Source organism: Diadema setosum, chromosome 12 (assembly GCF_964275005.1).
Source record: "Diadema setosum chromosome 12, eeDiaSeto1, whole genome shotgun sequence".
NCBI classification, from domain to species: Eukaryota; Metazoa; Echinodermata; class Echinoidea; order Diadematoida; family Diadematidae; genus Diadema; species Diadema setosum.
In genome coordinates this window covers 26,809,459-26,823,153 of record NC_092696.1, presented here as the reverse complement: position 1 = coordinate 26,823,153, position 13,695 = coordinate 26,809,459, and the positions used below count along the sequence as shown (strand labels likewise).

The 13,695-nt window shown below is 38.3% G+C and overlaps 1 protein-coding gene across 1 annotated transcript in view; it reads right to left on the bottom strand.

The window, feature by feature from the left end:
- Window positions 1-1,548: 1,548 nt before the first annotated feature.
- LOC140235831 (uncharacterized) overlaps window positions 1,549-13,695 on the bottom strand; it is an 88,209-nt gene continuing 76,062 nt past the window's right edge. The window contains exons 45-48 of the mRNA XM_072315832.1: window positions 8,954-9,094; window positions 6,843-6,996; window positions 4,944-5,135; window positions 1,549-3,205 (exon numbers count right to left, since the gene is read on the bottom strand). Of these exons, the coding sequence (XP_072171933.1) occupies window positions 3,111-3,205; window positions 4,944-5,135; window positions 6,843-6,996; window positions 8,954-9,094 (582 nt within the window). The 3' untranslated portion in view covers window positions 1,549-3,110. The remainder of the gene's footprint in view (window positions 3,206-4,943; window positions 5,136-6,842; window positions 6,997-8,953; window positions 9,095-13,695) is intronic.

Below are 13,695 nucleotides of genomic sequence, written 5' to 3'. Positions count from 1 at the left end.
TGTTATCGATGGCAACAACGCACCACTTACATGAACTACGTTTGTACATGTGCAACTCATTGCATCACACAGGTCTGTAAAACTAGACTAGTAGTTCAGATTTGAAATTTTTTTCGTAGTACGAAAAAATTATTCCAATCTTAACGGTCAATTCAACTAAACAAATAAAGACTTTTGAGTTCAAAATTTACAGAAAGTTTCCAAATAGTGTTTTCTTCAATATCTAAGTGTTCTCACCAATTTTTCAAAAAATTGCACGCAAAAGGGATTGGCTGTCTTTAATAACGATATTCCCTTTACAACAAAGAAAAACTCGGGCCCCAAAATTACCATTTATCTTTGTAGCCCCATTTTAACTCTTCTAACAAAAATTTCATATAACAAAACAAAACTACATGTTCCGAGGATTCCTTTACAACGGGGAGTTGCCTGTTGTTTTATCAAGTGATGGAAGATCTCGGGTTTCATTTCCCTCTAAAGGGGATGACTAGTAACTGATGAGTGGGAATCAGTGGGAATGCGGGGGATGATTGTTCCAATCCTTGTGGAATTCATTACATGTATTATATATCTATTGTGTGAAAATGATTTGCTTCAGAATGGTTTCATATTGAAGTAATGTGCAGTTTAATGTTTCCAGGTTAGCATGCCTGTACAGTGTCGGGGCGATCGTTAACGGGCCGTTAACGATCGCCCCGACACTGTACAGGCACGCTAACCTGGAAACATTGATTCCCACTGATCAGTTACTAGCCATCCCCATTAAAGTCTACCAGGATTTGCACGTTAAGTCATGCAGAACCTTTGTAAGTTGACATCTGAAACCACCTTTCCAGTACAGTTTGTACTCTTACGTGTACTAACATACAGCTTAACAGTCTGTTTACAGTTAACTTCGTCTAAGTCGACCTCGAACAAGACAAAAATTTTGGCAAAGAACATTTCGGCCCTACTGTACGGATATATTACATGTCGTTTCTATTGTGTCAGTCGAAATTCACGGTAGTCGAGAGATTTTCATCAGTCCCTCTGGATTCGACTATTGAGTAGGTAAGGTTGACTACTACTGTAGTAAGTATATTTAAAGACACATTCACACAGAGGCACGGGAACTCAAACACACAGATAGCGGCGTAGGGTCCTACACACTAACACACATACATGCACACACACACGCACACATCTTTTTGGATGATATTCTTTGTTTTTTTTTACATATCACCATCAGATTCAACGTGAAACAAATACATGTACATTTAAAAAAAATATACAGCAGCAAGTGCTCTTCTCACTTGTGCTGCTTATGAATCTTCTTTTTTACATGCGGAGAAACATCCTTTTTTTTTACAGGTTCACGCCAACAAATAATAAAAACACTTATTCAAAAACAGGTGTGCATAAGTCTTATAATGTACACATACACACATAGGGCCAACACACACACAATAGCAAATATCAACAGGAAAAAGAAAATCGTTTAGTTAAGTGCATTGAACAGACAGTTATGAGGACAGGAAAACATCAGACAAATGGTTGAGTCTTTTAAGCTGTGTTTCACACTGATCTTTCAGACCAACTTTAATTGGCACAAAAAAAAAATTGTACAGAAATATCATTGTAGAGTACCAGTGGAATTACACTCCATGATTTATCATCCACACAAACAGATAGATAAGACTATAACAAAACAAAACTATTACTGGACAAACATAACTAGAATTCTTAACTTTTTTTTCTTTAAATAATGAATGACATTCGAAATAATTTCAAAGCAATATATACTAACCCCCTTCCAGCACATAACGAGATACAAAAGTTTGTGGCAAATCATTTGCATAATATGTGGCAGAGACAAACATATTCCTGAGAAAAGGCAGAAAAAAAATATGCACTGTTAAACAGCAGCTAGGAATAGCTAAATATATTATAAGGTTTGCCGTGCACTAGCAACATCAATCACAAAACCTTCAAAAAATGAATGTAATCACAAGAAAGCTATGCTGTCCATAACTAAATCAATCTTTAATATTTGTTATCTCCCTTACCAAAAATATTTTGTCTGACAAAATGTCTGGTAGGTCGATGAGTGCTCTGAACTGGAAAATAATAGGGAAGATTGAATTAAAAAAAAAACTGTCTTGACGTAAGAGTGTAATATACAAAAAACAAAAACATACATTCATATTTTCTAGAAATATTTTATCAAAAACAATATGCAACAAAGATGATTTTTAGATATATTATATAAAAAACAATTTAAGCCACATGCAGTAAATTACAAATACCTTTGTAAGGACAAATGACCTTGAAACAAGGAATAACTTGAACAAATCAGTACTAGGGCACTGAAAGAAAGCCCTCCTCCCCAATTTCATATTCCAAAAGAAATACACACACACACAAAAGAACTGACAACTGGCATGACACTCTGGATATGTTTTTTAATAAATTGAGAAGGAAAAAAATGAGCAAGTGAAGAGAGAAGGAAAGTGAAATTTGAGAGTGGAAGAGTCATGCTTGTAACTCCATTGCAAGTTGGCAAATTGTCATTATTTTTGTCTGTCCTTTTGCACACTTGTACATCTCCATACAAATAATTGCATGCATTCTCTATGACTGAGGTGATGTTTCTATGGACATTGCACCGTTTGTTCAACTCTTTCCTCACTCAGCACTTTCATAGGACATTGTGGCAGTTGTTGGACCACAATGGTTTCCAATTCTTAATCCAAATCTGCATATAGGAAGAAATAGTCAATTCTGTGTTCATTGCATGAATGAAATAAAATGGTGGAGCTCAGTGGAGCACAAGGAGGCACAAATTATTGAAAATAAGATTACCAAGGTGGGGATGTGATATGATACAAAGAGGCATTGTGGAAGAGCAGGGGAGGAGGACAAATTAGATTATCGAGACATGATGAGAAATTAAGAAACATCGTGCCACTAAATTCATCTAATCACAACAAAATTAGGGAAGACGAAGAAAATTACAGAAAGAGAGAGAGAAAAAAGAGAGACTGTGGGGTGGTGGGTGTGGTTGGGAGGAGACTACCACCGGTGGAGGACCAAACGGGAGGGGTGTAGTTGAACCCTCTTGGGAGTTCTCATCACTCGCAGGTGGGCTCGGGGACGTTGCTCCTCATTGCTTCCCTCAGACCGCTCTCACACATATCGTCCTCTGTATTGATCCTCACCGAACCACCTGCACCAAGACGTGGGGGGGGGGGGGGACGGGGCAGGGGATGACAGAAAAAAATAGCTCATAATGAGAATACATGTTCTATCGATGCATCAGTATACAGAGTTATTCGCTGGTGTGAGTATGTTAGTGGAGATGCAACGCGTTCAAGAGAGTAAGCTGCATCTCCACTAACGTCGCACACTTAAAACTGTGCATTACTCGTTTTATGAAACAGGTCTATGAACCTCTATGGATGAATACCAGTCAGCTAGCCTACATGTAGAACTTGCTTAAAAGCCAAGATGTCTGAAGAAATGTTCCAAACATTGCACACTGAACACAATCCACAAACTTAGAATTTTTTTTTCTAGTAAATAAGTAGTGTGAGCGCATGGTTGTAATCGAGTGCACCCTGCTAAAGTATGTACAAGTTGGAACATTGTGTCATCATTCAGCATGTAATTGTGCTTTTTTGCTGCATACTTTTTGCATGCCCATGCATGTTATATGAAAAAAATAAGAGTGCACATGTGACTAATTTCAGCATTTCTGATTGGCTACATTCTTGAATTCTTTAACTCATTCTATAATACTCAGACTTTTCATGAAATGTCAAAGTAGACATGAACAGTGTACAACCCACTAAGGGCTCAATTCATATCTTGCATACATTCTCCCACTGACAATCTACAGGTACCACATTCCCATGCAGGCAAGATAATACTTTTCACAAAAGTTTATACCTATTGTATAACAACAAACATTCAGAGACGAGACTTTCGCGAATTGCAGCTGACACACAATACGTTCATATCTACTGTTGACATGTAGGACCACAGAATGACTTTTACAGAAGCTTACAAAAAACAAGAGATCCAGGGGGTCTCACGATCACCTGAGTATCACAAGTTCACCTTCCACACTATCATTCTCTCAGACTATTACCTGAGAACATTACAAACTCAGGGCCAGGTGGGTGGGGGCCAGCTTTGAGAGCTTCTACTTGGGCATGGTGTCCATTTGCATATTTCATCACACTGGTAAAAATACCTGCCAAGTAAACTGTACAGCCATTTAGAAAATTTGACTATGCAGTTTCTTGGGAGAAAAATGAAAATTAATGAATTTTGGGTACGTACAATCCAAACCGAGAGCTGCTCAATATATTGATCCCACAAAGCTCTCTATTTGTCTTACCTCTAAACTGTAACGAATCAGAAATTTTTAATGTGTGTGGATTAATCCAAGTTTTAATAGCTTTCCACCAGTGAATCCTTTACATGATTTTAAGGTCCACTCAAGCTTTGAATTGCTGTACCTTTTATTTTGTTTTAATGTGTCTTATTTTTTTTCCTCAGTTTCTTTTTTTTGGGTATATTTACAGAGACTTCTCTGCTGCTTTTTCTGTTAAAAAAAAAAAGCAAGATAATATCATGACAGAATTTCCCTTTTAACAGATCACGCGTGTGGAGAAGTTCAAAACTTTCATTAGACCATATGAAGAGTTTGTTTGCACAAACAGATAAGTCCATTTTTGAAGATTTTGAAGTAAGGTCTCTGTCATAAAGTACAAAATAATAACTTTTAAATGATATATTGGTCAATACATATAAAGGTACATTTTTGAAGTTATGGTCAAAAGAAGCAAAAATCTTCTTATTATTCTCTTTATTTTTCTTGACCTTTAATCGCAAATATCTCCATTTGGCAAATATGGACTTATCGGTTTTTGCAAACAAACTCTTCATATAATTCTTACCGATGTTCACGACTTTCAGGATGCGAGAGAAGACGTCATGCTTCGGGAAAGGATCGACTGCCACTGCCATCATCAGCTGGTCGTACTCGATGTCGGCAGCGGCTTCGTACTCGCTTTCCTGGAGCCTGAAGAACTCCACGGACTTGACGCCGTGGTGGGGGATGGTGTAGAACTTGATGAATCCTGCCGATCCTACATTGAGGTAGATACGTGTAGACAAGATACAAGATGGCATGAAACGCATAATTCATAACAGAGGCAAGACTAACTTTTTTGATGTTTTATCACTCTGATCTGGAACATGCATAGCCTTTTGTAAGGCATCCTGGCTTAATTTTCTTTTTCCAAGCTAGCCCTAAAAGGGCCGGGGGGGGGGGGGGGGGGGGGGGGCGGAATCCGCCCCCCCCTCGACGTTTCGCGCTATAATTCTGTAACGCGAGAAGGCCTCATCGCGAGGCTTCTTGACTTTCTTCGTTCAAGTCTCGCGCAACTTTTGAGACCAAATTTGCAACGTCCGCGCATACTTTTGCGAAGCCACGCCCATTTTTGTGACGGAATGTCGCTCCAAAACGGGCACAATTTTGTGATTTTGTGTACATTTCCTATGGAAAACAGTGCTCTGTCATGAAAGGCATAAAAACGTGATTATTTTTACAATTAATCACTTTCATTGATTAATTTTGTGCTAATTATGGTAGAAAAGTGGTCAGTGACAATTTCCAATGAAAAAACAAAGAAAAAACAAAAGTTGAAAAACAAAGAAATACATAAGAAATTCTGAAAACAATAAAATACATAAGAATTGAAATGAGTTTTGGAAGTTTTTGTGATGTACAATTGTTGAATATGCTAAAACAGATTTACAGAACAAAAATTAGACTCTCAATGCTTTTAATTAAGCTAAAATATCACCTTGAGCTTAATTTGCATAATTAATTAATTAAAATTAGAAATTGATTGTTTCAAAAAATCTTATAACACAATCTTGTAGATTATGACGCGGGTCTCACGCATGCAAAATTTCATCGCGATCGCACCACCGATGGCCGAGATCTCAGGGGGGGGCGGAATCTGCCCCCCCCCCCCGGTCTGAGCATAGCCAAAAAAGCCCGGCCCCTTTAGGGCTAGCTTGTGATGGTTGAGAACAATGAGACATTGGATACGTGCACAACTGAGTGCTGTCCGCCATTTTTATGATACATGTATGTCAAAGCTTTTATTGCTTCTAAACTACATTATCATGTCCACTGCATTGAGAACTGTAGAGCACTTGTTTCAGCAGGTATAGACTAGTAGGTATATCATTATTCATACACATACGCCTGCAAGGCGACTGGCTATGTGCAGGAGATAGCACCATATTGTCATACTTTACAGCGATTGCACTGAGTGAGGTATCAGTCCTCACAGTATCAACCCAGAAAAAGATTGCACCCTCGTTGTCCTTCTGCGGACATTGTAAAATATGCTTTTTAGATGATAATAGTTGTGATACATGTTTTTTGAGTCAGGTACCCATCAGACACATGTAGTAATAATAAATTCCTTACCAAATGGTATCCTTCGATAGCACAGACATAGCTTTGGAGAGTTTCCTCGCAAATCAGGTTATCTCCCATTTTTAAAGATTTTACATAAGGTTTGATCACAAAACACATTATGTGCCATTTTCAAACATTTTAAAGTAAGTCAATCATCAAATAGAGCAAAATAAAAGCTTCCCATTGATAACTCGCTTATAACATAACAAGTAATATTCCTGTAAATACAATAAAAATATCCCATATTTTCTTATCATTTTCTCGATTTTCAGCAAATATCTTTAATCACCAAGAACGGAGTTAACCCGTTTTGCTATCAAACCCTTCACTGATTTAATGGAGTGCATTAAGTTGTTACCCTCAAGGCGAAAGAAGTCCACTGAGTGATACTCCTGAACCACACACAAGTAGAGGAAGTTCCCCTCCGAGAAGATGTCCACGTCTCCTGGTTGGACCACAGGTACAGTGAAGGTAAGGTGAAAGGTTTCATCCACTGCATTCCACGTAAACACCTGCAAATTGGCAAAATAAACAAAGCACACACAGAAAAATTCATCTTTAACTCATTGAGGATGAATTGATTTTGCTGCAACACACATTTACCATAAACACCTGCCAAGTATACTCCGGACTCGTCCTCAACGGGTTAAGCTAAAATCTCTATTGTCACGGTTTCGTGTGCATCTGGTACTGGTTTGATGATCAATCAAGAGCATGGGTGATCAGAAGATGGATGGTACTAGATTTCTTCTGCTTGAAAGATGCATGTAAGTATTATGCTCAATTTAACGAGGAAAAGGTAAGTTTAAGAGGACTCATTGTCAGAACTCCGCGTAAACGGGCTGTTAATGATCACCCCAACACTGTACAGGCATGCTAACCTGAAAACATTGAACTGCACATTACTTGAATATGAGACCATTCTGAAGCAAATAATTTTCACACAATAGATATATAATGTACTCTTAAATGAATCCACAAGGAGTGGAACAATCATCCGCCAGCATTCCCACTGATTCCCACTGATCAGGTACTAGCTATCCCATTTAACCCTATTCTAACTGGGGGGGGGGGGGTCAAATTGACCCCCCCTCAACGTTTCGCGCCACGATTTCGCAACGCGCAAAGATTTTGCCACGTCGTTTCACGACTTTTTTCATTGAAGTCTCCCGCATATTTTGAGACCAAATTTGCGACGTCCGGGTACACCGTTCTGAAGTTACGTAATGTTTTGCATATGCATGTCAACCCCAAAACAGCTCAAATTCATGATATCGTGTGCAAATCCAATGCAAATTGTGTTTTTTGGTTAAATTGATATAAATAAGATTATTTCAACTTTTATCCATTGAAAATAATCAATTCTAGTGTAGATAAGCCTGAAAAAGTGCCTGCAACAAATTTTGGCAAAAAAACAATAGAAAACAAAAGGTCGAAAAAACAATAAAATACATAAGAAATTAACAAAACAATAGAAAACAAAAGAAATTGATTTTGATTGTGCTATTTTTTTACACAAAAATTGTTTGATGTGTCTTGAGGAATTCTGACACAAAAATTTAGCAATCCTCCAGTCTTTTTAATGGAGTTATAGGTGAAAATATGATTTCATGCACAAATTTGCATAATTAATTTATTAAAAATAGAAAGGCAATATTTTTCTATTGTATGACCATGTAATCTTGTAGTTGACATCCAGCCCTATCTTCAGGCAAAATTTCGCGGCGATCGTGCGATCGGCGGCCGAGATCTGAAGGGGGGGTCAAATTGACCCCCCCTCAGTAAAAACTTGGTCTCAAATAGCCCAGTTAGAATAGGGTTAAACCTCGATCAGAATCTTTCTTGGCTATGGGTGGGGGAGGTGCATATGAATAACCCATCAAATCTTTGAGGAATTTTGTAGAATCAGCAGTTTACCATCTGTAAACTGGCAACTCTGATTACAGTGCATCATCAATGCATTTCATACTCGAGGCAGGCCAGAAAGATGAAATCCTTCCATCAAGTTGTTTTTATTTCGACCGACTGACAAATTGCCCTACATTGACATATATTGTTGGAGGGCAACCTGTCAATCAGATCATAAAGGAGTTAGCAAAAGCTATTAATAAATGTGCAAAGTCTGAAAGAAATTTTCAAGAAAACATGATATTTTAAGACGGAAATGGGAATTTGATTTTTCCATGTGTTGCCAATTTAACGATCAATGATAAAATAAGAGGTAAAGTAGCCTTGAAGAATTCTTCAACTGAAATAGACTACATGCATATCACTGACAAAGGTACATATAAATAAAGAGGTTAATTTATTCTATGCACATCTCAAAGAAATAGCAATGATTGTTTAACATTATATCAAAAAAACCTAAAAAAAAGTCATTTTTTAGACTTGCTATAGCTTCAGGCAATTTAAAATGATACAAGCTATCATTACATCCAAGTTAGACAAATCATTGGCTGCAGTACTCACCCGAACTTGAACTTCAAAAGTAGCATCGACATCAGTGACACTGATGTGGTCCGCCAGAGCAAATCCATGGGTGTTGTCATAGTGATAACCTGTGACTTCACGAGCATGCTCAGACTCGATTTCTTGGTGGAAGACAAATTCCTGAATGACAACCCATTCAAAAACAGAAGGAATCAAAATTGAATGTAAGAAAATGTACATGTACGTCTTAACTTCAAAAGGGAAGAAGGGTTAGAAAAAAATACTGTCCTGCGATATGTCACAAAGGATTGTTAATACATTTGAATATGTTCATATGGTAATAGAGGATGATAATGTTGATCCAAAAGGGAAGAAATGTAAAAAAAAATAAATACTGTCCTGTGATGTCACAAATGATTTTACGTTTGTACGATAATAGAGGGTCATAACTTATTAAAGTGACTACAAGTATTATTGATCAAACTGTTGATAAAATTGTACAGGTAGCAAGCCCAGTCAGGGGTAGTCCATGGATATAAGGCCTCCGCTACCTTGAATGTAGACTATGCGTGCCCAAAGGAGATGTTATTAGTTACCCCCTGCTTGTTCACGGAATATGGGCAAATGTCTACAGTCTGGTGCCATATTCCATGAGGCAGGAGGCCGAATGGAATATGGCACCAGACCATAGATATTTCCTGTATTTCATAACAAGGAGGGGGTAACGATTTTATCTTTTTAACTCTTTATGCGCCACGTTCGCACGTCCCACTCAGTCAACGGCGTGCCAACTTCGCATATTCTGCTCAAACACACAAATCTGCTTAAACCGATCGATAAATCGCCTAATCCCGCGGTACAATGAAAGCTTTTCTCGCGCTTTTGTTCCTTTTACATACAGCTTGCATTCTGTGTGGTGATTGACTATCAAGCGATGTCCCCAACTAGATTTGCATGTAAATTCTAAGTTTCTGTCACTAGTTTCATGTGCAAAAGCCATGCCTTTACAGTAATATAGCAACTGGTCATTCAAAAGAAAACAATAGAAATAGATTTGTCATTCAATTTATATAAAAGCAAAGCTTGCCATTCCTCTTCAAATTTTCTCACCACTACGTTCAGCTTAACAGAAATTTGTAGAAGTTATATAGATTGTAAAAATAGAATTCTTTCTCAAGGAATGACTACTTTTGTGTCTTGAATCAGAATAATGTGGCACACAGGGGGTTTCCACCATGGCACATAAAGAGTTAAGTGTAGATCTACATGAATTCTGTAGTGTAATCTCATTGGTAAAGTTACACAGGCTAACCTTCTTCTCGCTGATTTCCTCTCTCATGAATGATGTTGAAATCGCCGGCTGTCAGCCATGTTGACTTACGTCTCGCGAGCTAATTATGTGCGCATACATACGTGTGCAGCCAGCTAGCTGATCATTATCATGACATCATATCACGGAATACGGAAAATATTCAGTGGTGGATTTAGCGCATGCGCACAACATGACCTTATTCACGAAATACGGGAAGTATTCAGTGGTTAGTCTGAGTAACACAGGTTATGGGCCATTCTCCGAAAAGGGGCGCCAAAGGGCATTTTTGTGTCTCCAACGTTCTCTGGGCCATAGACCACGATTTTTTTCATCAGGAAACCAATTTTTTTTTTTTATTTATACTAGAGAATATAATGAGTAAAATTAAAATCAACTGAGGTCACAGCACCTCATGAAAGAATTATATACGACAGCATGAAATATATATATGTTGATTTTACCCATGTCTCCAGCGAACTGTGTGATTATATTTCACGCTCCCGCTCTTTACCGTAATATCAGAACTTTATGTTTTGTTCACTAATTTATAGTGCCTTCGGTGCCTAAACAAAAAAGCATAATGCTAAGCGAAAAAAGATTTGTATATTTTTTTCTGCGATCTTAGCGAAGGTGTCTCCAAATCTACATAAGATACGTTACTTTTTGTATGACGCCCTAAAAAATATGAAGACCATAAAGCAGTGATCTCTATTTCGGTGTAGTGAATGAAGTCTATTTCAAGATTATATAAACACAAATAGTGTATACTGAAACTCTATAATAACAAAAATATTCAGACATAAAGTTTGCAATTGTGCGTGTTACGATTAGCTAAAATAAGATACGTTACTGAAACTTTGTTCTATTACAGAAAAAATACTTTGTTGACAAAGTTATAATGTGTTTTGCTTTAAAGCACTCTACATTGCTATTAGTCATACATGGGAGTTACGAAAGAAAAGGTTGTTATTTCGTGAAAACACAAGGTTGACCCTTAAGGCCGTCAAATACGTTACCGTCAAATACGTTACCGCATAAAGCGCATCAACTATGCGCAACGCGCTTTTCGCGCGCATTCTCTAATTCTGCACGCGGTTCTCCGCTCTTCAAAGCATGGCGGCCACTTTGAGCGTGATGTTGCATTACGTTTAGTGCCGTGAGTCTGGGGGAGATGTAAGGCTTCTCGTCGTTTGTTATTCGTCCGAGCTACGTGGTTGGTAAGAATTTTCATTTCTGAATATTAGCAGAATGTAGTTCGTTTATCTATTTGACCACTATGACACATTTTAAAGTTATTTAATGTTGGTGGAACAGTTATACGGCTTAAAGGCATCAAACGCGTTGCATGCTATTGTTTCGTGTGTGTGATAGCTCGCATGTATGGTGAAGTCCCTCATTCCGGATGGGCCCTAATCCCGGACAAAATAGAATACGAAATTTGGCACATCAAAACAAACTTTTGCGCCATGATAATGTTGTATTTAAACACGTAAACCATTAAAGGGAAGCTTTTTCATCAAATGCAGTCTAAAATCTAAGAAAATAATGACAATTTTTACAGTTTTACCGGCTTTTTTGTAACCCATTTCGTTTTCAAAGAGAAACGATCTTGTTTTCAACTGTCCCATAGACAATGCACGCGCGCGTGTGATTGTTGAATAAAATCGAAGATCAGTGTTTTGAATTCGCCTTTGTATTTTCTGAAATACTTAATTTTACCAAGATAGCTCTTGGTAACGAGCTGGATAGTTTTGAAAGAGAGGCATTTTCTTGATAAACTCATCATATTTTCAAAAATTACAAGTGTTCTATTTTGTTAATTTTTCTCATGAAACTTGATGTTTCTTAAGTGTCCGGGAATAGGTCCCCCATCCTACATTAATTAGAATGTTACCCAGCATAGGCACGGTAACGTATCTTACCCGACTGGTAACGTATCTTACTGGATGATAATGTCCTGTTCTTGCGTACACGACGACTATATATATTATACTTATATGTTATTTATCATCAAATAGTGTACATATAAAACCCCAATGCTGATATTTTCCCTCTCTCTCTGTCTCTCGTGTATTTCAGAAAGAAAAAGACATGGGTAAAACGCGTGCTGAGATACAGAAGGCCTACAGAGAGAGAAAGAAAAAGGGTGACCCCACGTTTCTAGCGAAGGAGCGGAAAAGACAAATGCATTATCGCGTTCCTGTTTCAGATCAAGACACGTCGACTCTGGAAAAAAACAGGAAGAAAAATCGCATGTACCAACGCAAATTCAGGCAGAAGAAAAAGGATAATGAACACCCGGGAAATGGGGCATCTTCGTCTTCGAAAACCACCGTTCTTGCCGACAGACGAAATTCGCGTTCATCTAGTACTTCGCCACTCTTAGTTCAGTTTTCGTTCCCGAAAAGAAACACGACAAGAAAGAGGTCAAAAGCTCTGAGAAGCGCCAACAGAAAGATCAAAGAACTAGAAACAAAAAACAAAAAGCTAAATAAAGAAGTGAAAAAAATACAGAAACGAATCCAGAGGCAAGATAAGAAGCGCAAGAGATCATCTCCCCGTCGTTTGTTAGCAGATATGACCCCCAAAAGTAAGACGTCGGCTGAACTACAAGAAGCAGGTCTCGATCAACAGGATTTGCCACCATCAGTGCATAAGAAGTTGCTCTTCGCCAATGTCATGACGCATCTGATATCAGTGAAGCGTAAACATGGTTCTGCCCAACAGAAAAAGAGTTTGAAGGGAACAATATCCGGTAAGATTATCAAAAAATACAAATGTGCTAGACTCATGAACCGGCAAACTGGAATCGCCCGAAGAGCCCACGTCAAGAATCAGCTGCGATCAAGACAGATAACTGAGCTTCAGAACAGGGTCATTTCTTTCTACGAAAGAGACGATGTAAGTCGCTGCATGCCAGGGAAGCGAGATGCAACCAAGTCCGGATCTCAGAAGCTTCAGAATCGGGTACTTACCGATTACCTCCAAAATACGCATGCAAAGTTTTGTTCCGACAATCCCGATTTTCGAGTTTCTTTTTCAAAGTTCTGTAAGCTCAGACCGTCACATGTTAAGCTTACATCTCTTCTTTCCAGAGCGACGTGTCTGTGCACTAGCCATCAGAACATGGCTTTTAAACTCAAGGCCTTGCGTAGTTTGGGTATAGACATTTCGTTGAATCCTGAGACGGCTGCCAAGACGGTCAACGCTGATGAAATGAAACACCTTCTCTCGCAAGTAGATACTGAAGAGGTAGAGTTTGAGGCATGGCTGAAGGTTGAAGTCAATGGAATAAAGAAAATGCGAATCGACAACGTAAAGAAAAGCCGTGCTGATTTCATCACACTAATGCAAAATGAGTACATTTCATTTCTTGAGCACGTTGGCAGGGTGCGAGCCCAATACAAGGCCATTCTCGAGCTAAAGGGTAGGTTGCCACAAAACGAAGCAATAGTCCAAATGGACTTTG